Source organism: Salvia hispanica, chromosome 3, assembly GCF_023119035.1.
Source record: "Salvia hispanica cultivar TCC Black 2014 chromosome 3, UniMelb_Shisp_WGS_1.0, whole genome shotgun sequence".
NCBI classification, from domain to species: Eukaryota; Viridiplantae; Streptophyta; class Magnoliopsida; order Lamiales; family Lamiaceae; genus Salvia; species Salvia hispanica.
The window spans coordinates 33,405,320-33,433,181 of NC_062967.1; the positions used below are offsets into that span (position 1 = coordinate 33,405,320).

Genomic DNA, 27,862 nt, shown 5'->3' on the forward strand with positions numbered 1-27,862 from the left:
TTTTGAACTAGCACCGGAACTGGCAGTTTTTTGAACTGGAACCGGAACCGCCTAGGACCTAGCCGGGCTGGTTCAGGTTCATGAAAATGTTGAACCATGAACTGCCGGTTCTGAATCAGAACTGGCGGTTTTTGAACCGTGTGCACACCTATGCATAGTTAATAAAAATTGGGATATTGACATCTCTAATATCACGAAACTTTCAAAAAGTTGAGTTTTTCCCACGAACTTTAAAATTGACAAATAATATCACGAACTTTACCCCGTGTTTGTTTTTTCCCATAAATGAAAAAATTCCCACAAATAATATTATGATACCGATTTTTTTTCGTAATTTCTCGACAACAATTTTAAAAGTTTCAAGTTTTTCAATTTTTGAAGATAGTTTTTCTTGAAGTACACCCTCTAAAATTGTTCTTCAATCTATTAAAATAACATGAATTTTTCCATTCGTGGGAAAAAAAACAAATACGGGATAAAGTTCGTGATATCATTTGCCAATTTTAAAGTTCGTGGGAAAAACCCAACTATTTAAAAGTTTCGTGATATTAGATGCCAATATTCCATAGAATTTTACAAAAGTTTTGCAAACACTTAATTGGGTGTGATAAAAGCACTCTATCATAACATTCTATTATTTGCTATATCACTACAACACTTATTCCTCTCTTGCTCACTCACATACAAAGTAGCCCACAAATCTCTACTTCCTTTCTTCCCGACAAAAGGAGGTTTCATACTACTATATCTTCTTCTTTTAGAAAGAAAAAAGATATTGAATCCTGAACAGTTTTATGCTTATAATCTTAGAATTCTGATTCTGATATTAAAATGGACGTAGATTTGGGAGTGAACAAGAAGACAAAAGAAGAGAACTAAAGGTGTTAGAAGGATTTAATGAAATGTATAAATTTGGAGCACTAAGTAAATTTTTTGGTATGAGATACATAAACTAAAAACTTTTTGTACTAAATTAAAATATTGATAAAACATTTTGTATTTATCATGTAATTACCCTGTTTTTTTAATTAAAAATGTTAGTACTATGTGAAGTCTACTCCTTATTGACGTGAATAAAAGAAAAAAGGGGTTTTCAATTATTAAGAGCCAGGAAGGGAAAGAAGTCAAAAGAAAAAGCATTCTAAAAAGAGAGAACCAAATCAAGAAATTGGCCCACTATATATTGCTATGGCTCTCTTCTTCGTTAACGTCGTCCACTGCTCCTATACTGTTTCTCCGCCACCACGATTCTCTCTCTTTTCTCAATTTTCCGATGGCCGCGTGTAAGCTTTCTCTCCCTCTCTCAACTCCCACCGCTTTCTTTATGTTTAATGCTGTTTACATCTCATGAAAATGCGATCCGTGCCGATTCCTTTCCAGCTATGCTATTCTTCGTTAACGAATCGTGTTATTGTGGAATTTGTGCAATTAGGTTTTCTCTATTATCGTGCATTTAATTACTTCGATTTTTTCGGCAGTTAGTGTGTGGATTTCGTGTTAATTGTTGAATTTTGATTATTATCGTGCATTGGGGAGAACAAAGATTTAATTTTTTGCTGAATTCTGTGGTGATTAATTGTTGCAGGTGGTATTGGGCCTTCAGGTGTTAAAATAAAGAACTTGGATTTTGGTTCTGCAAGGCCAAAATTGACAACTCTGCAACCCTTGCATGGCTTAAGAACGCCCAGAAGTCTTCAATTTGATGGTTTAGTGTTGTTGAATAGACCGAAGAAGTCGATCGTTGCATTTCGAACTTCAGCTATTGAGGATGGTTGTGAGTACATTTTATTTTGGTGTTTCAAGATCTATTTGTGGTGGCATTAGCCTCTCTGATTTGAATTTAAGTTTCATTGTTGATGCATCTTTGTTATGAATGGCCTCATGTTGACACTAGTGGGAGAATTTACTAATTGTAGTGTAATCAGTTTAAATAGTAGGTTGTTTTTTGGTGAATTGGAAAGGGCTTGTCATTGATGGATGAATACTCCATAAACTCAGGCAATCATCTCATATCTATTGATTGTTTCTTGGACATGCTTTTATCACAAGGATTTAGTGAATTATGTTCTTTTCTTCTTGTGAATTGACTAGTTATATATTACACCAACACAATTGCCAACTTGATAGTTTAGCCTATCAAGTACACCATGATCAAATGGAGTGACATATTTAAAGTAAGAGAACTCAGATTTAAGTTCAGTGGATTGTAAGCATAAACAGAAATAGTAATGCATATGTTTGGAAGAAATAAAGTAAAATCCTTCTGTATTCATTTGACATCTGCTGGTCCAAATAAACATTTTGTTTCACAGCACTATATATGTTGCACCCTTCACTTTCTCTTTCTAATGCAGCTTCTCTTTCATTGACAGCAGCAAAAGCCAGTGTGGAAGATGATTCTAAAGAAACTGTAGCAACTGATGCAGTCAGCCCTCTTATTCCGAATGCATTTGAGGTAAGTTGCTCAAGATTTATAATTATATACATCAGCTTTATTTAGCCTTTTCCTGAATATTGAGGTATTTTCCATGCTGTGGCTTTATTGATTACTAAGATCTGACATCATTGAAAGAGAGATTTTAATAATTTGTCTGTATCATCTGCTGTGAATACAATCAGCCATCCGCATTTTGTAGTCTTCTGAAGAAATATCTAAGAAGTCAGATGCTATGTATTTTCTCAAACATTTTTAACATGGAAGCAGCCCCCTAGGAGGAGTAAGATAAAGAAAAATAGGAAAACCAGCTTCTAACTGATTCAAGATTCATTCCATATCTAATTGGTAGTAAGCTAAGAACATTGAATCAGCTAGGGAAACCAGCTGCTAACTCATCAGCAAGGAGAATAAGGTGAATGTTGTCAACTTTTTTCTGCGTCTTTTATTTTACTTTTCTTTTAACAGCTAATGGTGGATTTATATCGTCTAAATTTCATATGCTATTGTTAAGGCTCATTGAAAGGGTCAACTAATCTTTAGTTCTTTCCAAAGTACATACTGGATGAAATGACTGTTATGCATAAATGGCAGTTTTTTTATGCTGCTCATGAAAATTTGTAATGTATGGTCATTTGTCCTCATCACTGGTTGGTTGCAGCCATCTTATTGAAATCTCATTTTCCAGGTGGAATCTCTTTTGGCGATACTATGTGACACAACATCAATTGCGGAATTTGAGCTTAAAGTAAGCTATTTGTCCTATTTCTCATATGCTAATTTTGTTGTTGTCTATGGTTAGCTCGGAAAATCCTTTAGCCTTGTAGTTTACCCTTACTGTTTTGATTTATCCTGTATGTTTATGATCAGCTTGGAGGATTCCGGTTACACGTCTTAAGAGACCTGGCCAAACAAAGTGCACCTCCACAGATTCCTGCTCCTGTTACTGCTCATGCAGTTGTTGAGACATCTGCTGCAAATGGCTCAGCGTCATCACCATCGTTGGCACTCTCCGTACCAGCTTCTGCCCAAGGTGGAGGCCAATCTCTGCTTGATAAGGCAGCAGATGAGGGCTTGGTGATACTTCAATCTCCTAGGGTAAATATCCAATGGTTATTTTCTGTGAAGAATGATGGAATTTCCTCGGTGTTTGCATCACTAACTTTATATTGGATGCAGGTTGGGAATTTTAAAAGATCCAGGACCATTAAAGGGAAGAAGGCTCCTCCTTCTTGCAAAGAGGTAGCTGTGTGTGTTTGTGTGTTTTCCTTTATGGGGTTGGTAGTATTTATCTCATGTGTTTATGGAACGGTGTGGCTTTTATAATGATTTTGTGACTCTTGCTTCTAGAAAGTGTGTAGTTTTTTTTTCCTTTTCTCAAAATATTCTGACAATTTTAATCATTTGTAGCTTACATATGTCGTTTTTTTAACTCGATGATATGGAATCAGTGTCACAAAGAAGATCTAATCTGTAGTTGGATATACTTGCATTCCCTATTGAGTATTGACTTGATTGAGTTGTCACTGTTGTTGCATAACAGAAAGACGAGGTAAAGGAGGGACAGGTGCTGTGCTATATTGAACAGCTAGGCGGAGAGATCCCCATTGAGGTTTGTGTCCGCCTTTCTTCTTTACCCACATGGTTGAGTTCAAACACCATTATGTTCATTTTTTTATTTCAACACCATTAGTTACAAATAATGCAGTTAGGATAAGATGTTAAGAGCTGACCTGTTTCGATTCTCTCTCTTTATTTTTGATCAGTCGGACATATCTGGAGAGGTGGTCAAGATACTTAAAAGGGACGGCGGTATGCATCTTCCTTCCTTTTTGCTTTAGTTGATGAAAGAGTTGGGGATTTTTATTACTACTTTGCATACAACATATGCTAATAATCTGGGTGTAAATCTTGTCATTCGCAGAACCTGTTGGGTATGGTGATGCCCTTATCGCTGTCCTTCCTTCGTTCCCCGGAATAAAAAAGCTTCAATAGGTTGACATACGGTCCTTGCAGCAGTACTTGTTCCGTTCCATTCTCTCTCTCTGTTCTATGCGTGAATGATTATTCTGTGATGTGGATATTGTTGAGAATCATTTTGGTAGAATCTCAGATTATTTGAACTTGGAAATGGAATAGTAGAATATTTATTTTCTCATGCTGCCTGTTGCCTTCATTTCTGTTAACTTGTTGAAGCATTGGCTTTATTTATGTATTCCAATTTCCATATTTTTTTTTTAATGAATTCAAGAAAAATATGATAAATCGATGAGCTACAAGTTATTCTATTATTAACAACATATTTATTTTGTCAATATACTTATTTTAATTTGAATCAAAATAGGATATACTAACGTTAAAAATGATATAATCAAGGTGATAATAGAATACTTAAAGAATCTCAACTATTGTATGAGCGATCTTCATTATGGTTTTGTCGATTCCTACAAGAATAATTACTCCCATCGTGACAATTGAGTTTTATATAGTACTGTAGTACTATGAAGTTGAAAATGTATGTTTTTAACGGCATCTTTAAGGGAAGAGGTAAACTAATATAACTATCATATTTACTTTTTCTTCATGAAAAATTATTCTCTAAGGGAAGAGGTAGTTGAAAAGGTATTATATATTTTCCCATTTTGAAGAGGTATCTTTACCTCTCGGAGAGGTAGGTAAAATCATATAACCACCATATTTACCTTCTTTTCATAAAAAATCATTCTCCAAGGGAAAAGGTATTACACCTTATGTTTTTTTAATGCTTTTATACTAAGTAATATTTTATTTTTTTTAAATGATATACCTTTCTATATACCTTTTATCCTTAGAGTTGATTGATTTTTAGAAAGGTATATTGCACTTTTTGAGAAGGTATAAACATGATATACATTTTTCATTTACCTTCTCCCCTTGGAGATGCTCTAGGGGGAGAAGGTATATAGAAAAGGTATATTATGTATTTACCTTCTTAAAAAGCGAAATATACCATTCTAAAAAGTAACACATTCCAAAGGGAAAAGGTATATAGAAAGGTAAATGATTTTTTAAAAATAAAATAACAGTACAAAATGCATTAAAAAATATAAAGTGCCCTTTTTAAATACCTTTCCCCTTGGAGAAGGGTTTTTTAATGAAAAAAAGGCAAATATGGTAATTATAAGATTTTACCTCTCCATCCATGAAGAGGTAAAGATGTTTCTTCAAAATGAGAAAATGTATAATACCTTCTCAAAAATACCTCTCCCCTTGGAGAAGGATTTTTCTTGAATAAAAGGTAAATATGATAGTTATATTAGTTTACTCTCCATTTACCTCTTCCCTTAGAGATGCTCTTATCATCTCCAAGGAGAAAAGGTAAATTGAAAAGGTATATTTCTCCCTTACCTTCTTAAGAAGGTAATTATACCTTCTCAAAAAGTTATGAACTCCAAAAGAAGAAGATAAATGAAAAAGGCAAATAAAAATAAAATTTTTTATCTTTTCTTCCAAAAAGAGGTAAAAATACATTCTCAAAATGAAAGAAGGTATAATACCTTCTCATATACCTTTCCCTTGGAGAATAAAATTTTATATAGAAGAGATAATTCTCTTTACCTCTTCATTTTCCCCTTCTCCCTTGGAATGCTCTAAGTTCTAACACTGTATCAGTAAAAGTGACAAAAATCTGTGTGAGCTTTATCACATTATGAAAAGACAGAAACTGCTACATCAAAAAATATGCATATTTTGCTCAAAACAGAGAAGTACGTACATCACTACAAAAAGTGAGGAGTTTTAACCAAAACACAAGACTCAACTCAACTATATTTGGGTTTGGACCGATTCTTGAGATGTCTAGCCACGCGGCCGGGCTTGCAGCATTTGAGAAGCTTCCTCACGTCCCGTCTCATAGACAAGAACGCGATAACCATAGTCATAACCATCTCCGGAAATAGGCAAGCACCTGATGCATGTTTACCGCCAAACACATCCTTGGCAATGCCCCATAGGACGAGGATTAGGCCGAAGTAACTCATCCTCCCATGCCTCAGCAGCCCGAGAAAGGCACCCGTGACAGAGAGGTAGCTACCTGCAATAACCTGTGGTGAAAGTGAAATGAATCCACACATCACAAAACAGTTAATCATAATCTCAAATTTCCAAGATTTGACAAAATATGATAGTATAATGTACACAAACCTCCAACTGTTTGAGATCAGTTGGTTTACCCTTCTTAAACTTGTAAGGATGCAGCAGTTGATCAGGGCTCGGAACGGCTGCGCCCTTCATCAGAGATCGTTTAACTGCTCCGGGGTAGAGAAGGGCCTTCACCACAAATTCAGGGAGGAATCCACCCGCGCAGGCCATCACCTCCACCGGTGTTTGGCAAGTGCCTATTCTACATGGAACTCTGAACATCCATGAAAGACAACTGCCAACTATCAATCATACATACTCAATCACAAATTTATCAAGAATGTTGATACATTTGAATTTCAGACATCATGTATAAAATCTTCACAATAGTAACCTAAAATGCATCATTTTCTTCCCAGCCTTGGTCAATTAAACATTTTAACATCATTTAAAATTTTCAATACATATTAAACATTACATTTCATCAAGAGTGATAAATGCCACAAAATTGAAAATCAAGATTCTACCAATTCTAACCTAATTCCCAGCTATTTCCAAGGTGAAGATTATTCTAAAAAATTATACTAGTAATAAAAAATGAATCAGAATAATGATAGAAAACATATGCTTCAAGGGATTAATTAAGAAATTTCAACGTTAGTAAAAGGGTTAGAATCATAATCAATGAGCCACATTACCAAATTCAGAACCCTAATCTATAATCTTGGAAGATCTTTTAATCCCCTTTACATTTCATATCATAACATTCATAAACATTTTCATTCAATAATACACAGATAAATAACGTACCTGAAAAGTGGGACTTGGACAATAATTATGAAAAAGTACAAAAGGGAGGCGAAATTAGATATGATTTGTGCCCATTTTTTTGATGAGAATCCCATGTTGCAGAAGAATTGGAATTTATAAAACCTAATACTTTTTCCTTTTTTGACAGTTCTACTAATATTGATTATTTGATTATATAGTTTGATACGTTATAAAAGGAAATAATTCTATTATGCGATCCTCATTAATTTCACACCTTGCACAAAAATTATTCTAGAGGAGTTTTAAGATACATAGGTTAATATAGTAGGAGTAATATATTGTTCATGATTAATTCTAATGTATGTAAAGAAAATATATTTAATGTTATTTGGAAAATGTAATTGTATGCCATTGTTCCATATTGCTCTTATTTATTGTGTATATATTTACCTCACAAATTATCAAACAAGAATATTTAGTAAAATAAGATTTTTATGATAATTCAAATAAAGAAAGTGAAGTATAACGTGAAATATTTCAATATAAAAAACGTTGTATAACGCCCAATTCTTGTAAACCTGATTGGACAAAATTTCAAGCTATAATATTTATATTAAATGGGCCAAATGTAAACCATTGGTAAAAGATAAATGAAAACTTCATTAGTTTTGGAGTTTCAAGGGTTAATTTCTTAAAAGTTAGATAAACTAAACAAAATTTGTATATCAGATTGGTACGAATCTTTCATTTCTACTCAATAGTAAAATGATTACCCCTTTTTTAACCTTATAAAAATCTCACTTATCATCAAACTCTCAAATGAAAAACATTCAATACATATATTATAATAACAATAATTTTCAGTAGGCTCACAAAATGAGACCAATCAAACTAAATATACCGTTCTATTGAATATGACTCTGGGTTTATCTAATGCTCACAGCTCAATGAAGATAGTTGTTGCTGGTTTTAATTAAAAAATCATAGTTTATGTCTACAATTTTTAGCTTTTTTTTCAAAAATATGTTTGAACACACAATTCACATTTTATTTCCAAAATCCTCAACAAAAAAGTTTGATATAAATGACAGAAGGAAAGAAAGCAAGAAAGTTTCTCACATTCACATTTTATTAATTCTGTATAAATATTTTTCCTACAAAGAATTAAACTCCAGGTATACTGTGGTTCCAAGATCATTAAAACTTGGATTGTAACAATGGAGCACAAATCATACCCTTCGAGCAACCGGAGAGACGAGCCCGCCATGGACGCCCGTCCTTTGCCACGCTTCAGATACAAGCGCGTTGCTCCACTCGGCTTCTCTGCGCGTTAGCAAGCAATGAGTCGTCGATCACAATATACCAAGGGACGCTATGCCATGTCAGCGTTCCGATCCCACAGCCCCGTGTACGAGCTTCGTCTCTTGATCTTATATGGTTTTCCGCGCTTCCTCTGCCCTCTTCGACTCCATACCATCACATACATCACTACTACAAAACCCGCGATGGAGAATGCCCAGAGGCACATCATCCAGACTCTCACCGAAGTGAGGGCCTGGTTCGTCTCTGCTGGCGGCGACAACTCATTTGTTTTGGTATTCACCTCCGAATCCTTCCTCGAGGCATCAATTCTCTCGACATTCCCAATCTTCTCCCCGGTTGTCTCTTGATCCGAAGTGCGCATGGCAGGAGGATCTGGCGCCTTCTGAGTCGTAATTGTAAAGGAAGGAGGACGACGTGCTTCTCGTGTTGGAGGGGGCAAGGAATTGGGATCGGGGCATTTCTTTCTATAATAAGCACGTAGAGCCTGGTTTAAGGAATTTGCACACTCTATGCTAAGCAAGTCGCGCTGCAACGAATCCTCGTTAGACTGGTCGAGCGTTGATGCATCCGGAGGGTCTGGAAACGTAGCCCAACATTTGTCAGCAACGTCCATATGTCGCCATTTAGCTTTGTCGAAGCTCCAGTTACCAACCCTAAACTCCAGGCCGTAGTGAAATACTCTGTAGCTCACACCGCGTTCTGGAACGTATCCCGGGTATATCAGGATGTCGTTGCTTATGACATGCCGTAGATTGAACTGCGCCGAGAAATTAACCACACGCGCTTAAAACGTTATCGGAACATAAATCTGCTTTTAACAATTTAACAAGTGCTTGAATTACCTCTGCCGCAGCAAAGGAGTAACCATACATCTCACTGATCCAACCAGCTTCATAAATATCGCCGGTGAACTTTTTCGGCCAATGGCCCATATCAGCTCTGACTTCCTCCGTTTTGTGCAACCAACGCAGCGCAAATTTTCTGAGATCCGCTATGTGCATTATGATCACACCTCCGACCTTGTCACAAAGTTGAGGGTTGCGAGTGTGGACCTTGGCAAGCTCATTGTCACAGCCAATAAGGTAGCTGTTATTGCATCCAACAAAATTCAAGTAAACTTTGAGTAATCCTTCGTTCTAATAGAAATTTTTTTTAAAGGTTGATCGAGCAATTCATGGCTAATATGCAACAGACGAAGTCTTACTCATAGGGAGTTGAAACTGGTCTGCCCTTCGCTGCTTTGAACTCCCACGGCGTGATTGGTCCTCTCATTATCATGTCGGCATCCAGGATCACAATGTATTCTGCATCGGTCTTTACATGGTTAATCCAATGCACGACCGCAGCTGGTTTATTGATTGCTGGATACCTGCATGAGCATTTTACGCATCAAATATTTGTCGAATTTTTCATTCATTAGTAGCTCTCAACATATTTTCGAACCGATATTATTTTTAAGAAGGCATTACCAGTCTCCTGTTAATGGATGTCGGCTCATAGACGGGACATAATGAGTGGGAGCTAGATTGCGTCCTTTGTATTGCTTCAAGTCCTCGTCTGTACAACTTAGAAGCCTCGTGATTTCCCCTGGCTGGCCGCTCTGGTTGAAACTATGGACAAGACCCAAAGTTTGCCAATCGAAGTAAGGAGTGCATTCTGTTGAGAATATAGTATGTATTTTTGGGTGAGGCTTTTCCGGTTCACTAGTGTCTTGCTTCTGTTCGTGAACATCCTCCATCATCTGAAGGCTTTCCCGAGTCAGTTTTTTTGGTTGTGTTAGTTCTGCGAACGTTTTGCTCTTCAAGAAACTCAAATATTTCGACCACTTTGGCTTCTTACAGCCATGTTTTTCATGGTTCAACAATAGACCCTCGTTTATGGTATTTATGCATTCTAAATTAAGAAATAGAGCCCGTCGTTTGTTTGCATCCCTTTCCATTTCTTTCACCTGCAAGAGAAATATTACGAATTAGACATCGCAGAGCAGAAATCAAGTTACGAAGCTTGGTTTATGAAATGCGAGCATGCCTCTCTAGGATAAGGAGGTTCAGGAAAGAGGCGCCCACAGTCGTACACAATACTGTCTTCGTGATGTTCTAATTTACTGAACGACCAATTCCCGACACTAAAAGGTAAGCCATAGTGCATGAGGATGGGCTCAACACCCTCTCTAGGAACATAGCCTGGATAAATCATCAAGTTATCATTTATCTTGTGACGAAGTCCCACCTGATGAAGCAATTCACAAAGTCATCTATATACATATTTATGTATAAATTTTATAATAATAACACATTTATAGGCATGAAGTAAAGATGGGTAATATTAGCAACTGTGAGGACGAAATCAATGAATCGCCTTTCAGTAATTGATATATATAGGATTAAAAGTTACCTCCGCGGCACCGAATGAATATCCATACATTTCACTGATCCACCCTGTTCCATATATATCACCAGTGATATTGGTAGACCAATGAGCTTTATCTTCCCGTACTTCTTCAGTTTTCGATAACCACATGGGGGCAAAAACTCGAAGATCATCAATGTGAAAGGCTAGAAGCCCACCAACCTTGTCACAGAGTTCAGGATGCTTTGTGTGTAACTTAGCAAGAATATTGTCACATCCAATCAAGTACCTGCTCAAGGTATGTTACATGACAAAACTGGAGAAGTTTATTCGGAAGAAAATCTTTGTAAGTGGTAAATGAACAACAAATCAAAATGTCATATTTTTTGTGTTGTTGATCTGTTTATGATTCGTCAAACTATGTAAACTAAATAATGATTGCAAATACTAGCTGCACCATGAGATATGTAACCTGCCATGGCAACGTTGTACTTAGGGAAACACGATCTACGGTAACTAAGTTGAAATGAATAAATCATTACCATATGAATATCTTAAAGGTAACAATAGAAATAAAATTGATTGCAGATTATGATCAAGTCTGAAAGCTTTGTCAACGATAAAGAACAGAGAAAATACCGTTACTAAACTATATTTTCTCAATCTTCTAGCAATATGATAGACTAATAGCTTTCAATTTGACACCCAGCTTGATGAATGAACATCCTAATTATGAAAACTTAACTACAAATATATAGAACAGAACATCTGTCTTCTAGTCAAAATAGAAGCTTAGATCATAACTTGATGGGAAGAGTGGGAAACTTATCAGTCATGTAATTTTTTATTTGTGGGATCTTACATCGTAGATATTTCTACCAGATAAAATCCAAAGGAGTGAGATTAGGAATATACAAGTTGCGTACAACAGCAAATAGCTGCTCTCCGAGACATATAAAATGGTTAACGAGGGATGTCCAAGAGAGGACGAAAGATAGAGAAGATAAGTATGGCAATGAAGGGGGGAAAATTCCATTTTAAGAGCAAGTTTAATCATTTCACCTATATATAATGGAATTTCAAAACAAAATAACCGACGATTAAATGACTATAACCATGAAACAGTTACTAATATGAGTTACTACAATTACCCATAATATGCAGCCACTGGTCTGCCTTTCTCAGCACCAAGCTCCCAGGGCAAGATTGGACCTCGAACGATCATATCAGCATCTAATACTACCACCCAATCAACGTTTTCCGCTTCTTTGCTATGTTTAAGCCAGTGGGCTACACCGACTGGTTTGTTGATCGCCGGATACCTGCCATAAGAACCGAATAGTACAGATCAATCTTAAACAATGGCTACATTATGTGCTTTCCTCTCTACTAGGTATGTGTAGCTATTCCTCCACTTAAAAATCTGATCTTGAATCTATCAACATAAAAATGAAATCCACTACCTTATTAAATAAAATCTACAAAGATGAGCAATAAAAGAAACAAAAATCCCACTTGTCAATATCAAGAATCCAACCCTAACCTAAGCATTGAATGCTTATAAATCAACAACAACATGCAAGCAGATGGAGAAATTAAACTGGTGATCATAAAAAAGATGACATTTTGATGGACTCAAAATGGAAAAAAAAAGGAACTGACCAATCACCAGTCTTGGGGTGCAAACTCATGGAAGGGACCTCAAAGGTGGGAGCCAAGTCCATGCCTTTGTAATTCACCCTCTCTTGCTCAGTGCAGCTCAGCAGCCGGGTAATCGGGCCGGGCTGCCCGGCCTTCCGGAAGCTGTGCATGAGCCCCACCGTCTGCCAATCGAAGTAATTCTGGCACTCCACCGAGAACAGAGTGTGGATTCTGTACGGCGCGCTCCCAGCCACCACCGCCTCCGCCGCTCCGCCTCCGATCGCCGCCGCGACCAACGCATAATACAGAAATCTAACGACTGACATTGTCGCATTGCCGAGAATCGAAAATGGGATTTTTCTAAATTGTTAATTTTTGCAAAACTCAGCTATCTCTCTCATCATTTTTTTTTCCCTGTGTATAATAAATGTGGGAGATTAAATTCAGACGAAATTTGCAGTGATCAATAGTTTGAAGAAATGCAAATTTTGGTGGTGAAGCAGAGAGGGGAGCATTATTTTCGTTGACTAATTGAACCGACGCCGTTTTGTCTGATTATTACCTGCAATTTGTAGCTCTAAACATTATTTTCTCATATTTTATTCAGAAAATACCACAGACTTAGAATGATTATGAGTAAATGATCATATGCTATGATATTATTAACATGAAATTGAAACGAAATTGGAGCATCTCTTTTTTTTTCTTTTATATTTATGGTTCAAACAATTATTTTTTCCTTAAAATTCTACACTCAGCCAAAAGAGGCCGAGCCTTGGAAATTTCCATTCCGACGATGTTGAACTTGAAAATTTGAATCACAAAATGCAATGTTGGGTTTGTTTGATTTAACACATATAATTAAATTATCCAAATTCAAGTCTGAAACGGTCTATGTGATTTTGGAGTAATTTTGTTTTTGTGGAAATTAAATAAGCGAAATCCAAAGTGTGCTAACTAATTTACAGTAATAATAACTTTCAATATTGTGTATTAAAAATATCAATCCACGTATAAATAACGGACTGTGTTAGTGTGCTAACTAATTTACAGTAATAATAACTTTCAATATTGTGTATTAAAAATATCAATACAAAGACATAATTATATCAATACAACATATAAAATTTAAATATCAACACAAAGACATAAGTTTATTAGCACAAGAAGATTGATAAATTTATGTCTCTATGTTGATATTTTTAACAAACAAAGTTGATATTAGTTATTAGTTATTACTGTAACTTAATTAGTATTTGATCACGCATCTATAAATAACCCATATAAATTTGATGAGTTAGACTAAAATATACTCCCTCCGTCCCGCTTAAGATGACACGTTTTCCTTTTTAGTTTGTCCCAACCAAGATGACACATTTCCTTTTTTAGAAACTTTCTCTCTACAATTAATACACTCAACAACTTTTACTCACAACTATTAAAATATTCACCTTTCTTTCTCTCTCTATTTTAATATTTTCACCCACCTTTTCTCTCTCTAATTAAACACATTAACCCATTTCTCCTAAAATCTCGTGTCGGCTAAGGAATGTGTCATCTTAGCCGGGACGGAGGGAGTAATTGGGATCAAAACAGTATTAATCCAAATTGTACGTACTATACTAATCGATGAATAGCTATAGCACGTCATTTATCAAAGACGCAAAGCATAAAAGTATCAGGTAGTAACATTTTAGTAAAACTGTGATGCATATCTAAATTCTTGAAAGGAACCAACTTAGAAGGAATAAATATATCACACCCTTCCTTTTATTTAGAATAGATTATTATAAATTTCAAAACTAATCTACCTGAATTTCTAAACAACGTATTTTTAAAAAATTTAAATTGAAATAATATAGTAACTGTTTATATCATTCAGGTCTTAAATCATAGATATATGTAGCTGCGAAAAGATAAATGTGACCATGATAAGGCAATCAAAAGCAAGCCAAACACTTGAAATGCCATAAGATTCTTTGAAGAAACTTGCAAGCTTCCACAAAATCTAAAGGTATGGCAAGATTAAACTAATATTAGAACACAAAACTAATATGCAACAACAGCTACAACCACATGAATACAGTCCGATAGCCAGAAACAATCTGTAGAGAGCATTACGAGATAAACCCATAAGTGTGCATCCACGCAGCAACTGTAGCAATAAGGGAGGCCCTTTTCCTTTGTACACCAGGGGATTAGAAGTCAGTTGGTGGTTTCAACCGTATAAGTCTCTTGATTCTGTCTTTATCTGTGTTCTCCAGCAGACCCTTCGAGAATGGAAAAATATGTTAATTGCACCATTCATGACTGTCACTCTTAATTTGCAACACAGATCAAATAATTTAGGAAGATTCAGTTACTCATAATCTTTGGATCATAACTTCGTACACATATAGTTATCTATAATAGCTATCTTAATAAGATGGAACCTCAAAAAAGATCATAACAATGCTCATAGCTAGATATCAAGATTCAAGACCACTTCAATAGAGTTTTTTTTCCTCCGAAAAAAAGCTAAAAAAGTACTACTACCAGGTAACTGACAATAATTCAGCATATAGATTTCAAAGTATTTCCACTAGAAAGTAACAAATGGTTGTAAACCAGAAAAAAAGGTCAAAGAGCCTCACCTTCCAGACAATCTCATCCAGGCACAAGCATATTTTACCATATTTGTCAAGGAAAAGGCGTTCAGTTGGAGGTTTTCCACATACATCCTTCAGGGCTGAGGTTATAACAAAGATAGCTTCTGACACTAAGAAAAATACAATGTCAACATAGAATTACAAAGAAACGGATATGCCTGACACACTGAAAACTCTGTGGTGGGATGTATCAGACTGAGTGGTTGCCTAGCTGAATGAATTACTTACAGGCAAGTTCGTCATATTCATCCTTGCCAACAACGAATATACTGACATCACCAAGCACTGTGTATACAATATACACCGACCTGTATAACAGAACACTCAGAGATGACACAAATAGCAAAATAGTTGGAATATCCAAGTACTAATATATATTCTAAATTGCACATTGTCTCTAAATTAAATTACAAAAGCAACAGGATGTCACTAAACAGATACTTATTCAGCTGAGTAAAGTAGTCCTGCTAAAATAATTTCATTATCTAACTTCTCATCTTCAATTCGATAGTAATACCTAACCGAAGATAAGTCCAAACAGAGAATTTTTTCTATAACCATAGCTACAAAAAGTAACTTGAGTTGAAATTTGGAGGGAAAATAAAGCACAATATAATTATGGAGCAATAAAACTAAAGACAACAACAATAGTACAATACCATAACTTCAGGTATTTTAGATGTTAATGACATACTAAAACAATAAACTGTACACTGTGCCAAGGCATGAATGTTCAGATATACACTGCTAGATAATTCAGGTGCAAAAATCAACAACAAAATTTTTAGCATTTAACGGTTAAGTTTGACAAGAAAAATGATAAGAAGATACATCAAGTTTCACATACTTGTGATTAGCAACAAGGAGCTCCTCATTCTTGACTCCTCTAAGATTATCCACTCCCAATTTCACTAAGAAAGATCTCCAATGCAAACGTTCCTCTGCTGGAACACCGTTAAAACTACAACATCCAGCAATCAAAATAAACAAATCAAAAAGACAAAGGGCAACAACAATTCGATGGCATCCGATCGATCTAGTTTGTAGGTTTTCGTACCGTTCGACAAGAATATTGCCTTCCGAATTTGCGATCAGGACGGCGAGCAACATTTTCCACTCTGCAGGTAGTCGATCAAGTGATTAATTTCAAATTTCAAACTGTATAGTGCTGAATTCTGCTTGTGAATGAAGTTGCGATTTGATTGCATCAAATAAAAATTGAAAAAAAAGCAGTGCGAGTCCTGAATTACCGTATTTTGTGCGTGAGAAGATGAATCTAGTAGCACGAGCTGGATTTGGTTATGGAAGGGGAAAAGATGAAAGGGGATCCCGCCGAAGCAAAGGATTCGGTAAGCAGGCTATGGATTCAAGCCAGCAAGCAAATTTTCTTTTTCGGATATCGGTCCAAAATATAATTAACTTAAAAATTGGTCTAAAAATATCATAAATTTAACAATTTTTTTTTTGTTTCAACTTAAATAAGATATCTTCCACTTAAAACTTATTATACGCGGACAACTACGAAATGTTTACGATATTTCAGACTATTTTTTAAGTTTTTGGCAAGTAGGATCAAAGCCACATAAAAAACTACGTTGATTTAATAGTGTCAGGTAACATGAAAAAAATACATGTAAATTAGTCGTTATTAACCTGCTATAGGAAATGACATTTTACTTTTAAAGTTCGTGCGAAATATCAAACTTTGGCCAAAGTTTACGATTTTAGGGGACAATATCTTTTTTTTCCATGTTTTCTTTTTAATAATATAATTATTCTTCTTTTTTAGTTATGTAATTATTTGATAGTTCTGATTTTTAATTCTACACACTAATAATTTTATTGTTTTTTGCACTATCCTCAAATAAAAAAATCCTTCATATTTTATATTGTTTTGATTTTTAATATTTTTTTCATGTTTCCTTTTTAGTTAAATAAGTAATCTTCTTTTTTAGTTATGTAATTATTATTTTTAGTTATGTTACTATTTGATTTTAAATATTATACTCTACGTAATGTCCTCAAATAAAAATATATTCGGTATTTTAAATTGATTTCATTTTTATTATCGTATTCTTATTGTTGTTTTACTATTTAAAAAAAATTAATTTTTAATATTATCCTTTTATTGTTTTATGCAAATATCCTCAACTAAAAAAAAAATCTTGCTATTTCTACTTGTTTTCATTTTTAGTTAATTTTAATCTTGTAGTTTTATGTATAATTATTTCAGTACAATTTGTAACCCAAATAAAGCATTCTAGATCCTATGTAGATATATTGAGAGTAAAATGATGTAGAATAGTATAGGTAATGAAAATTAACTACAGTAATTTTTATAGACGTACAAATAACCATATCAGGGGATGTGAAAATAAGTGACAAATGGAAACAAATCAAACTATAGAATTAGTGACCATCTAAAAAGTTTCTAAATCAGTTCAAAACTTTTCTGCCAATCAGAAACTAGAGACAAGAATGGCTAAGGAGTTAATTTCTATCAAAATTTAATCATGTACCAACAAATACACATTTCTACAACATCACAAACTCAAGTTCTCAGTTGAGTACAACAGGCAAGAACTAATCCCTCAACCGCAGAAGAACTGAATCAATGTCTGTGGGAATGTTTTCTGTTGCGGTGATATGCCTCGCCGTTCTTCCTCTGTATGACTCTGAAAGCGAAGGAGACGACTCCAATTGCAGCCATTGCGTAAAAAACTCTGTAGGGAGCCAATGCCAAGGCTGAAAGATAGGAAAAGTATCCAGCAACAAGATAAGCAAAGCTCAGTCGAATTTCCCAGGATCCAATGGGAAATAGATAGAAACTGAATTCGGGCTTGGAATTGCATAAACCATGCAGTACGACCCCAATGCTGAGTACAGAATCCCAGAACCACGGAAGATTTTGACCAATACCAATCCGCTGCATATGTAAAAGCACTGGGTCAGCAGTAGAGACTAGAATGTGATTGTTCTAAAACTTAAGCTTGAAGTCCAAATCACACAATGACACGAGGAACTAGGATTTAAAGATGAGCAAGCGACATATATTTTTCAGCTGAAGATCTTGTGTTGATTATCATACCTGAAGCCAGGCCACAAGTGAAGGGACAAACATCAATACTGCAAGCAAATGTAAAACAAGCAACCCATGCCGGTGGTGGAAGATCTCTAATTGTGCATCACCATAGCTTTTTGTGTATTTGGGGCTACCTCTAAGTGTCTCATTTGTCGGGAACAGCTTGCTGTTGTTATCGTAACTGGAGTTATGTACCATATCAGTACCTTCGCCTTCACTCCCAGATTCGTAAAATTCCTTGGTCTGGACATGGCTGCGAAATGAAGCCATCAAAAAACTGTTTACAAAGACACAAAACAAAACTTAGATTGTATTAGTAATGGATAAATGTAATAATACACGTGAACTCGGCTGCCATTACACCACTAGAAGAAGAAAACAAGGATATATCCAAACATAATAATCAATGGCTAAAATATTTGGGGCACTAATTTAGCCACTAAACACCCAAAAAAACATGTGTTGTATGTCCAGATTTCTCTAGCACTAAAAACTTTACCCATTAAACACTCAAAACCTCGTGTTAAGAGTCTCGATATGTGAGCTTCTCTTAGGCTATTAAGTATTAACATGGAAGTAAAGAGCTTGCAGGACAATCATTCCACGTAGCAAGCAACTTTCTTGTACTACTATTACATGTCCTCATCATGTATGCACTACCACAAGAAAATTTCAAAATAAAGTATTACTGTTATATGAAAATAAGGACAGTTTAGAAACCTGGATAGAGCACTGTGGCAGCCCGGAACGTGTGATAAGAGCAATACAAATAGGCCTAGTGCTGGATGCACAAGACACACCAACATAACAGCAAGCAATGACGTGATAAGCAGAGGATTCGCCATCAAAATCCTTACCACCTGCCCCGTGGAAGATTGAACAAGGAATACAAAAGTAACACTTAATAGTTCTATCTCGGATCAAACTAAAGATGTTTGGGTTTTAAAAAGAAAACAGTACCAAATGTCAAGACTAATAAACGATGTGTTTACAGGTTGCTTGGTCAACTGCTTAACTATTTTAACAGTTTAAGAAGTGTCAGGGTGGGGAGGAGGCAACCCAAATTCAAATCACAAATTACAGCATATACGAAGTGAAACATCAAATATTACCCTGGTAGATGCAAAGCTGGAGGAGATCCGTTGGAGAAAATGAAAGGAGAAGTTCCTTTCACAAACTTGCCACCTGAAATATTATTTTGGTTTTTAGCTTTTGGCAAATATAACAGTGTCCCCATATTAGTTGCTTGTAGAACAGAAAGTTTGAGATGAAATTGCTAACGGTTATATAGGGACTCCATAACAAAATGAGATATGACTATCTATCAACCTAAAACTTTGAATAAAGTGTTTATGGGTAAGCTCATCATTTGCATGCAAGTGAGAGAATGTATATGCAGGCACACAAATAAAAAGAATTACTAACCATTTCTTGACAGCTACATGTAGAATGCCGGCTACATAAAAAAGCATTTGGGAAAGTAATATCAAGAGAACTATCGCGCCATTTGCAAAAACATAACAAAGGATTGCGACAACAGTGAAACTTATAATTGGAGGAAGGGCTTTAGAGCTTAGGCAAGACAAGAGGACAGCAAAGCAAATAGGCAATATGGCGAGGAAGAAAAATGCCCTAGGGATTCGCAAGTTTGATTCAACAGCAGATAACAGCGATGGTATAGGCTGGTCAAGTTCCCATGCATATGCTTGCCGCATCAGAGCAAAAAATGCAACAGAGAAGCATAGACCACTGATCTGCATGAATAGGTTACAATTAGAGCAAAAACTGTAAGCAATGTGGAAAAAGCTTAATGAATAAATTTGATGGATAAACTGTAAGCAGCATCAACTGATCAACTGATATATTAAAATGACAAATGTCAAATTTCAGTGATATATCCAGATTAATAAAAATCTTCATTATTATGAACCAAGCATTATTGTAACAGATAAAAGAGTTAAGTAGCAAAACCACCCCTATCATTTTCCGCAAAAAAACATATAGATTCATAAAGTTTGTTCTGTGCAACTTGTCCCTAACATTAACATCAATAAGTAAATAGATTCTCTAACACTCACAAATTGGAGAAAATAAGTTGCTCTGTCTAACAAATAAGGGGTATTTTTGCTACTTAATTTATATATAAAGATATTATTATGTCTACATATATTAATAAATAAAAATATTAAATTATACTAGTATAATTTTCCTAATCAAAAATTTGATTGTGATATGTCTTCTTAATTTATACTACTATTCATAATAATTTTATAAATTTATTGCATTAGGCATAATATGTGCAGTTATTCAAGATAATTTATGTATAAATGCATAAAAACCATCCGAAAGTTCCAAGTTTGAAAAAGATAGATGCTAAGAACAAATGTACCTGAGAGAAGTATAAAAGCAAGAATCTACCAGAACTAGCAGTAACGGAGACACCAATAGTGCTTGCGTAAGAGCAATGTGGGTCTATCTGAAAAGAATATAAAAAAACGTTAAATAACAAAAGTAAATGAAAAATAACCTCTAAAGTACCAAAAAAAATTTCAGACAGCAAGTTCCAATAAGTATCATTTTTCAGTCACAATACCAGTAACAAAACATTTGAATTGTCAGAATTTTGAGAAGAACTCCAGAGTGCTGGAGAAGAATCCACAACAATTGTTTCAGAATACAGATTAGGGAAAACGTGCAGGCCAGATATCGCATCCCAAGCAAGTGCCACAGGTGGGAAACAGCGTCTCTTACAAAGTCCTGCATTCACGAATTAATTCAATACAAGAACAAAAACAGATGAAGCAACAAGATCTGAGTTCCGTCTAGAGAAGGCAGTAAGATATTTTAATAGCATCAACATTAAGAAGTGTTAAGCAGGCAATCTATTATTGTACAATCAAAGCAAAATTATACAGATATATAACACCCAAAAAATGTAACCAGGGTTTAGTTCTTAGGATTGCAACTCAAGGGGGGATAGAGAGAGAGAGAGAGAGAGAGTCCGGACTTTGAGTGAAACAATGAATCCAGAGGGATTGCAAAACTAGAATATACAAGCTGCCTTACGTATAATAAGTGATCAAGTATTTGAGCTACACTTGAAACTTTAAAAAAATCAATCCTGGCTGGCAGAATGCAAATTCACATTTCATAGAATGTGTGATCTATTCAATAAACTTCTTAGGCTGCCTAACTAACTAATTCAAGTTGGCTAATCTAATATACAAATTTCATGAGGCTACACACTATGATGCTATACATGATAAGTTTTAATGTTGTGTAGACATTTTTTGAAGAATATAGCAAAGCTCTTGACAGAGATTCCAAGTAATTAATCTAGATGAAGGATTTTAGAATTGTTGTGACAAAATAGAGTAATTGTGTAGTAATCGAGACAAACTGAAACATAAAGAGACACGGATTTTTGTGGTTAACCAACGTTGTGCTGGCACACAGACGACGGGATAGGCCCAATAAGACAATTTGGGCCTACCGTTTGGCTAGCGGCAAATAATACAGATTCAAGGCATACTAACAAGAAACTGATTTCCAATATGTGTCTTGACTCTTGCAACCAGAAAGTCAATTTAAAATAATGCACAGATTACACAAGACGCACGTGAAGGCCCTGCTGAGTCAGAGGATCCACTTTCTCTCAGTTATTAGGGTAGATGGGCAACTGTAATAAGAGTTTAACAGACTGGGCGAGCTCAAGGACTTAAGTTCAAGAAATAACCTATGAAAATTGTGATACATGATAGGGGGTGTGAAAGAGCACTTACTACTTGTTTCCTCATCTCCAGACTCTTCAATGGGAAATTCTGATTTTTTAATCCCACAGCCAGTTGTTTTGATAGATAAAGAAACAGGAAGAAGACCTAAGCTAGCAGAGAATGTAAGACTGAGAGCAAGAGGATGATCTTCCTTCAAAGTCATATCCTGTTACACAACCAAGTTATGAATATCAAAAAAATTGATACCCAAGATTTGCTGAATTGCCTATCATCTTCAGTTATTAAGCTATATCTCAGAATCTTAACCTGTTCCGTGTATAATGAACTGATCAACTGGAAAGAGGAGAAAACTTTCTCTCCATCCTTTGGATTGAAAAATTGTCCGACTCCCATGGATGCAGCTGGTGGGGGTCTCCCTGAAATAGTCTGAGAACAAGAAGTTTCTCAATGTAGACATACAAAAGAAAAAAAATACTCAGTATTATATAAAGGGGGATCTTATTGCTACTTATTACAAGTTGCAAGATAGTACGTACTGGGCGGGGAGCCACAGAAACTGTCAGAAACCGAAAGCCATGCATATCTTGAGGACCCAACCAAAATATTGCAGATGGAGGAGCTTGTTCAGTTTGACTTCCTGGCTCAATCTTACAGGAAAAATGGACATGTTCAGAATGGGAATATATAAATATGGGTTCACCGCTCATGAGAAAATGCTCTGGCTAAAATAAAGACAACATAATACCTGCCTTGGAGCTGGTCCAGATGGAACATGCACCATTTTAGCTGTTACTTCAACAACCCGTTTGTTCATAGAAACTTCTGAAGCTGAAGTTTCCTTCTCTTGCCAAAGATGTAGTCTCACACCAGAACAAGGTGAAAGATTTGTGACGAAAACAAAGTGGTTTTTTCCATCCTCACCCTGAAATTCAAAAGAGTTCTATCAATCCTGACCGACAGTTATATTACCATTTAATGAGGTACCAATTTTTATCAACAATCCGTATTATAGCTACCAATTTTCCTTATCTGTTTCTCTCTCTAGCTATTTGTAACGATATACACTCCACTATGTACAAATTTTCTTAAATGGTGAACCCAGTAATAATAAGAGAATACTAAAGAACCAAGCCATTTAATTTCTTATATTTATACAGGGTAACATGACTAAAATATGAGAAGTTTACAACCCTGGCAGAGTTCTAGATTTATGAAGCTATGGAAAAGCCCTATATAACAGGGGAGATCAAGTTATATCAATTTCAAACCCTTTCACCCCTATAACCTTCCTCATAAAATCCAAATAGGAGTAGTTTCTAAAGTCCTTTGAAGCTAACCAGTTTTTGAATGTCCAACCATCGTCTTCTCCCATCCATCGCTAAAACAGTGATAGTACTGGTTTGGATGTAGAGGTCTCTTTCAAGTCCATCTTCACTCCATTGGCTACTACTTGGACAACCAGATACTCCAGAACTCAGTCCTTATTTATCAAAAGCAATTTAGAAGCATTATTTACACCAGAAGATCAAGAATAACACTACCAAGAGCTTATTCCTTGCGCAACTAAGGTTATTTTAGGAGATAGTATAATTTTTCATGAGTGCCTACATGCCAAACAAATAGTTAAGAAATAAAAACTGTCTGGGGCCAATAAAATAGTTAATAGCTATTGTTTCTGACACAAAGTATAATTGACTAATGAAAAATTCAAGCCGGGTGATTCAACCACGCATAAAACCATGAGAAAAAAGGAAGTACCAGGATTCACTTTCTTCTTTTTATCACGAATATGGTCAGATTTATGTGCTTGTTGCAGTTGTGTCGATGCAAAGAAGTCCTTCGGAATGCCACTATCGAGCATTTTTTTGAATATTCCAAGTCTTTGCTGTACATCATTTAAAGGTTGGCCTGTCTTCGTGTCTATCAGACTGAGGAGAGTGTGAGACATCTACAAAGCAATTTTGGAATTTAGGGCCCCATACACCGGGTACTCCAGTATATCATTATCAATATGACTTACTTGCACAACTAGCTGATTACACCATAAGATAACCTGGTGCTCCATTGATAACCACACGTTTCTCATGCCAGTACTACTTATGAAAAAGCCATGTGTGTGAGGAACAATGCCATCAAGGGACTCTAATTTCGAGCGTACCTGGAATTGGAGAATAAAAATATGCAGGGAAAGTAGGATAACGGAATACTAAGACAAGTCTATGACATGATCCCACAATAGAAAAGCTCTCGTCTGAATGTGAGTTCACACGTTTCAATGAATCAAACCTCAAGTAGGCCAATATAATATGTGCAAGGACACATTTATTTACCTGGTAATCATTATAACCACCAGAAACAGAGATGATGACAACATGGGAAAGCAAAGGATCTGACAAGTAGCGCCCAGTTCTAGAGGTTTGGACCTCATATCCTTTCCTCCATTCCTGATTTACTTGTGCATAATAGTGGCCCAAGGATGGCTGTAATGCCACAGGAGGAGACCTGGAAAAAATTGATACATTGCTGACAACTGTATAAACTATCTAAGATTTTTTTTACATACAAAAAGAACTCCAGGGAACACATTAAAGGGATTATAAATTTACTGATGGGGCGTAGAGAGCGTCAGAATAGTTTCAACAGCAAACTTTCTCAAATGGGGGTGCACTACTGCAGCCCTAGCAACAAAACCACCCATAGAGTGACCAACTAATATCACGCTTTTAGGGAGACCACCTTTTGCATGCACAGCATGCGATTCTTTATATAGATCCAAAATCTGCAATAATAAACAAAATAGCTATTAATGGAAGTATAAGATAAATTAATGTCATATGTCTTGATTGTATAAATAGAGTATGGCCAGCAAAGAAAATAAAAGAGATTATTGAGCCTAAGTCAAGAAGTAAATTATTTTCTATATCAGGCTGCAGCTATTAACTACCAAGTACCACAAAAATAGGTGTATGAAATATATCCAGTTAAAGTTGAAGTGAATATTTTAAAGCTAAAACAGGTATGTTAATATGTATGCCTGTAATTGATTATGGTTGCAACTTTTATCCAGACTCAGCATGCCTGCCTAATCGTAATTCATGCAATTAGTGATGAAAGCGGTACCGTGTGAATGGCATATACTACATATTCTGCGTGTTCTTGAAGAATCCGACCATCCATTGCAGAATGTTCACCTTCAAGATCCACTGCGTACCAATCAAGCATGGAAGTATATTGACTAGGTAACAAAATGTTAGTCAAATCAATATCAATGCCCTCTCCAAAAATTGGATAAGCGTGGTTAGAGTCCCATTCAAGTGGACCTCCTCTATAAGCCCTATCAGACTCTGCACCAAGGGATCTGACCTGTATAGACACAGGAAAAACTTAAATCATGGTATTATGGCTAATCAAAATGACAAAAATGTCTGATATGTCGGGATGGCATAGTACAATTGCACAAAAAGAAACACCAGTTGAAATAAGAGGCTCGCCTGTTTGTAGCTTCCACCATTGCCTGGGATAAAAAGAACTGGCACACCATTTATATTCTTAAGGTGATCATTATAATCAATCTTTCTCCAGCCTTCATGGTACAAGAACAAACCATATTTACTAGTCGACACATTCTTAGGCGTGGGAAGTGGAATGTATGTCGGATACATATACGTCATGACACAACCATTTTCTACTGGCTTCAGCAGATGATACACTCCTGGAAGCCCAATCCATATGGACACTATAACCACAGTTGCTACTCTAAACTTCGCCCTGAGCGCTTTCATGTCTACACTATCTCTAAGCCCCATCCAAAATCCAATCTCCAATCAGCAGCATCAGTAAGAAGTTTGGATCCTAAAGCCATAACCATAAATTAAACACAGCATTATGAATCAAAATACGCTACCAACGAGCAATCCAAAGGATCGCTACAAAACATCCTAACTAACTAAATTGTAACCAGCAACTCCGAATCCAGTAGTTGCAAAACTTTGAAATCATTATATTTGAAGCTCGCGCCCTTGAAATTAAACAAATCAAGCGTAATGAAGACAAATCCGCAGCTCGAACACACTTTCTACCCCAAAAATAAAAGACAAAAGAAATAAAACGGAAAAAAGGAAGAGTTAGTTACCTCAAAAGTGTGAGATCCAGCTGAGAATTATTGGAGAACAGTAGGTTGCGTGGGGATGGGGGAGAAGCGAGCTGATCGGAATCCAAACGAAGAGGTTTTCGCTGAGTTATGGGAGTAATTAATAAAGTTTGAATCGTTACATAGATAAAAAAACAGCATTAAATGTTTAAGAATTAAGTGAAAAAAACAAAGAAAAGAAAAGGGATTTAAGAGTTGGTCCAATAGAGATTTGACACGTGTACTACTTTTTTGGTGGGTGATTTATCCAGTTCATAAATCTTCATTCCTTAGATTCTCCGCCGGGAAACTGCAGCATCACTCCAAATTTACTTGATCAATTTTGTGATCATCAATCCAATCAAAATTACGAACGGAAACGGATGTAGAGGATTGATATGTGAATGAATGAAGGAATGGCAGTCGCCGCGACGTCTCTACGCCAATGCTTAAGGATAAATTTGGAAAATGCAGTGTGCAATCAATCCGATCCCAGTGCTTGGCATTTCCCGACTTAAAATCGAAATTAGATAACGAATTCCACGATTCTTCGCGCATCGGAAGGGTTGTCTTTTAGCAATCAACAAGGATGATGAATACATAAAAAAAGACCAGATTCTAAACACAAAATATTCAGTCATCCATCCATACTAAAGTGGCAAAATGACCCATTTATGAATCTTTTACGAATGGAAGTATTAACTTATTTTTAGGAAATATTCATTAAACTATTTTCATTAAAAACTACTTAATCTTTAAATATGGAAAACCAATAATATACTACGTACATACTTAAATAAAGGATAATTAAAATTTTATTTTCATATTAAGCTACTGACTAAATGTATAATCGTTTATATGCGTTAAAAATAAAGAAGAATGAAATTATTGTCATGCTTTTTATTTGAGCTGATTTTTTCAATTATATATGTACTGGACTCAGAAATGATACGTTGGAAGAATAGATTGGATCTTCTTTCAATATTACTAGGTTGATTGTTTTGCTCCTGTATCTTTTAAAAGGAAAAAAAATCTTTGAGAGTCTCCCCGTAAATTTTAAAAATTATATCAAACTATTATATTTGTGTAGAGTTTTCAATTATATCTATAATTGTCACCATAAAATTATAAACAATACTAACAAAGTGTATGATTATAGTTTTCATGGCGGCGAAAAAAAGATATTATTATTATTATTATTATTATTATTATTATGCAATATATACGGGAGACAAAAAAGATGAGTATTATTATTATTACAAGTATGTAATATATTTTATACAGGAGACGACTAATATTTTATGGCTATAATTTTCTTTATCTTATGTACTGGGTAGTGATCGATTGCTAACTCATCATTTAATTGTTAACTACAATTAATTTAAAGTCATAAGATTTTAGAAAACGTGTGGTCTACAATTTGCCACGTGTTATTTTTGTTTTTATTAATTAAATTGAAAAGATAAAAAAAAAAACTACCAAATTAGGGTTTTGGATGAAAATGTCAATATAGTGTTTGAAAATATCAACACAATGCTTTGAGAATGTCAACACAATGCTTTAAGAATGTTAACTTATTGCTTATATTGACATTCTATGGGATTTCTTATAAAAATTAGTTATAACTAATTA

The 27,862-nt window shown here is 35.3% G+C and overlaps 5 protein-coding genes across 12 annotated transcripts; 1 reads left to right on the forward strand and 4 right to left on the reverse strand.

Moving 5' to 3' along the window:
* The first annotated feature begins 1,166 nt into the window (after positions 1 to 1,166).
* On the forward strand, positions 1,167 to 4,592 carry LOC125211685 (biotin carboxyl carrier protein of acetyl-CoA carboxylase). Of its 4 annotated transcripts, none has more exons than XM_048111581.1 (9): positions 1,167 to 1,283; positions 1,586 to 1,774; positions 2,376 to 2,455; positions 3,123 to 3,182; positions 3,305 to 3,532; positions 3,614 to 3,676; positions 3,978 to 4,046; positions 4,201 to 4,246; positions 4,359 to 4,592. In XM_048111581.1, the coding sequence occupies exons 1-9, from the start codon at positions 1,274 to 1,276 to the stop codon at positions 4,427 to 4,429; spliced, it is 816 nt and encodes a 271-aa protein (XP_047967538.1). In that variant the 5' UTR covers positions 1,167 to 1,273; the 3' UTR covers positions 4,430 to 4,592. The 4 variants fall into 4 exon arrangements, with proteins under 4 accessions (XP_047967538.1, XP_047967537.1, XP_047967539.1 ...); XM_048111580.1 differs by having other exon boundaries at positions 1,586 to 1,771; positions 2,373 to 2,455; XM_048111582.1 differs by having other exon boundaries at positions 1,586 to 1,771.
* A 1,353-nt stretch (positions 4,593 to 5,945) lies between these two features.
* Positions 5,946 to 7,492, reverse strand: LOC125211019. Of its 2 annotated transcripts, none has more exons than XM_048110689.1 (4): positions 7,364 to 7,492; positions 6,617 to 6,827; positions 6,240 to 6,516; positions 5,946 to 6,076 (listed from the first exon to the last, which is right to left on the reverse strand). In XM_048110689.1, the coding sequence occupies exons 1-4, from the start codon at positions 7,456 to 7,458 to the stop codon at positions 6,036 to 6,038; spliced, it is 624 nt and encodes a 207-aa protein (XP_047966646.1). In that variant the 5' UTR covers positions 7,459 to 7,492; the 3' UTR covers positions 5,946 to 6,035. The 2 variants fall into 2 exon arrangements, with proteins under 2 accessions (XP_047966646.1, XP_047966647.1); XM_048110690.1 differs by having other exon boundaries at positions 6,064 to 6,076; positions 6,235 to 6,516.
* A 930-nt stretch (positions 7,493 to 8,422) lies between these two features.
* On the reverse strand, positions 8,423 to 13,141 carry LOC125210551 (peptidyl serine alpha-galactosyltransferase-like). Its single transcript, XM_048110093.1, has 8 exons — positions 12,659 to 13,141; positions 12,148 to 12,318; positions 11,042 to 11,285; positions 10,676 to 10,876; positions 10,117 to 10,595; positions 9,852 to 10,016; positions 9,490 to 9,733; positions 8,423 to 9,404 (listed from the first exon to the last, which is right to left on the reverse strand). Exons 1-8 carry the CDS (start codon positions 12,961 to 12,963, stop codon positions 8,697 to 8,699), a joined length of 2,517 nt encoding a protein of 838 aa, XP_047966050.1. The 5' UTR covers positions 12,964 to 13,141; the 3' UTR covers positions 8,423 to 8,696.
* A 1,438-nt stretch (positions 13,142 to 14,579) lies between these two features.
* LOC125212503 (TSET complex member tstD-like) lies at positions 14,580 to 16,681 on the reverse strand. The gene is made up of 6 exons (XM_048112698.1): positions 16,536 to 16,681; positions 16,343 to 16,403; positions 16,133 to 16,246; positions 15,514 to 15,593; positions 15,271 to 15,395; positions 14,580 to 14,907 (listed from the first exon to the last, which is right to left on the reverse strand). Exons 2-6 carry the CDS (start codon positions 16,393 to 16,395, stop codon positions 14,836 to 14,838), a joined length of 444 nt encoding a protein of 147 aa, XP_047968655.1. The 5' UTR covers positions 16,396 to 16,403; positions 16,536 to 16,681; the 3' UTR covers positions 14,580 to 14,835.
* A 983-nt stretch (positions 16,682 to 17,664) lies between these two features.
* On the reverse strand, positions 17,665 to 26,391 carry LOC125213388. 4 transcript variants are annotated; one of them, XM_048113903.1, is made up of 19 exons: positions 26,234 to 26,390; positions 25,593 to 25,953; positions 25,222 to 25,464; positions 24,708 to 24,880; positions 24,432 to 24,603; positions 24,122 to 24,259; positions 23,860 to 24,049; positions 23,439 to 23,581; positions 22,847 to 23,023; positions 22,638 to 22,748; positions 22,408 to 22,527; positions 22,150 to 22,306; positions 20,961 to 21,124; positions 20,757 to 20,843; positions 19,793 to 20,121; positions 19,480 to 19,552; positions 19,088 to 19,227; positions 18,374 to 18,620; positions 17,665 to 18,211 (listed from the first exon to the last, which is right to left on the reverse strand). In XM_048113903.1, exons 2-19 carry the CDS (start codon positions 25,905 to 25,907, stop codon positions 17,897 to 17,899), a joined length of 3,294 nt encoding a protein of 1,097 aa, XP_047969860.1. In that variant the 5' UTR covers positions 25,908 to 25,953; positions 26,234 to 26,390; the 3' UTR covers positions 17,665 to 17,896. The 4 variants fall into 4 exon arrangements, 3 of the variants coding, with proteins under 3 accessions (XP_047969860.1, XP_047969859.1, XP_047969861.1); XM_048113902.1 differs by having other exon boundaries at positions 18,374 to 18,644; XR_007174937.1 differs by having other exon boundaries at positions 18,071 to 18,211; positions 18,374 to 18,610; positions 26,234 to 26,391.
* Positions 26,392 to 27,862: the final 1,471 nt, after the last annotated feature.

Excerpts from the sequence above, each read along its gene's own strand:
- LOC125211685 (XM_048111579.1), top strand. Across the intron at positions 3,183-3,304 it reads TTGCGGAATTTGAGCTTAAA|CTTGGAGGATTCCGGTTACA; the intron begins GTAAGCTATTTG and ends GTTTATGATCAG. Across the intron at positions 4,047-4,200 it reads GCGGAGAGATCCCCATTGAG|TCGGACATATCTGGAGAGGT; the intron begins GTTTGTGTCCGC and ends ATTTTTGATCAG.
- LOC125211019 (XM_048110689.1), bottom strand. The coding sequence starts at position 7,458 with ATGGGATTCTCATCAAAAAAATGGGCACAAATCATATCTAATTTCGCC. Across the intron at positions 6,828-7,363 it reads GTCCAAGTCCCACTTTTCAG|AGTTCCATGTAGAATAGGCA; the intron begins GTACGTTATTTA and ends ATGGATGTTCAG. Across the intron at positions 6,517-6,616 it reads CTGATCTCAAACAGTTGGAG|GTTATTGCAGGTAGCTACCT; the intron begins GTTTGTGTACAT and ends CTTTCACCACAG.
- LOC125210551 (XM_048110093.1), bottom strand. The coding sequence starts at position 12,963 with ATGTCAGTCGTTAGATTTCTGTATTATGCGTTGGTCGCGGCGGCGATC. Across the intron at positions 10,017-10,116 it reads CATCCATTAACAGGAGACTG|GTATCCAGCAATCAATAAAC; the intron begins GTAATGCCTTCT and ends ATGCTCATGCAG. Across the intron at positions 9,405-9,489 it reads ACTCCTTTGCTGCGGCAGAG|TTCAATCTACGGCATGTCAT; the intron begins GTAATTCAAGCA and ends TTCTCGGCGCAG.
- LOC125212503 (XM_048112698.1), bottom strand. The coding sequence starts at position 16,395 with ATGTTGCTCGCCGTCCTGATCGCAAATTCGGAAGGCAATATTCTTGTC. Across the intron at positions 15,594-16,132 it reads CTCCTTGTTGCTAATCACAA|GTCGGTGTATATTGTATACA; the intron begins GTATGTGAAACT and ends TCTGTTATACAG. Across the intron at positions 15,396-15,513 it reads TGAATATGACGAACTTGCCT|TGTCAGAAGCTATCTTTGTT; the intron begins GTAAGTAATTCA and ends TATTTTTCTTAG.
- LOC125213388 (XM_048113902.1), bottom strand. The coding sequence starts at position 25,907 with ATGGGGCTTAGAGATAGTGTAGACATGAAAGCGCTCAGGGCGAAGTTT. Across the intron at positions 23,582-23,859 it reads AAAGAAGAAAGTGAATCCTG|GACTGAGTTCTGGAGTATCT; the intron begins GTACTTCCTTTT and ends TTGATAAATAAG. Across the intron at positions 22,528-22,637 it reads TTTCTGTGGCTCCCCGCCCA|ACTATTTCAGGGAGACCCCC; the intron begins GTACGTACTATC and ends TCTTGTTCTCAG.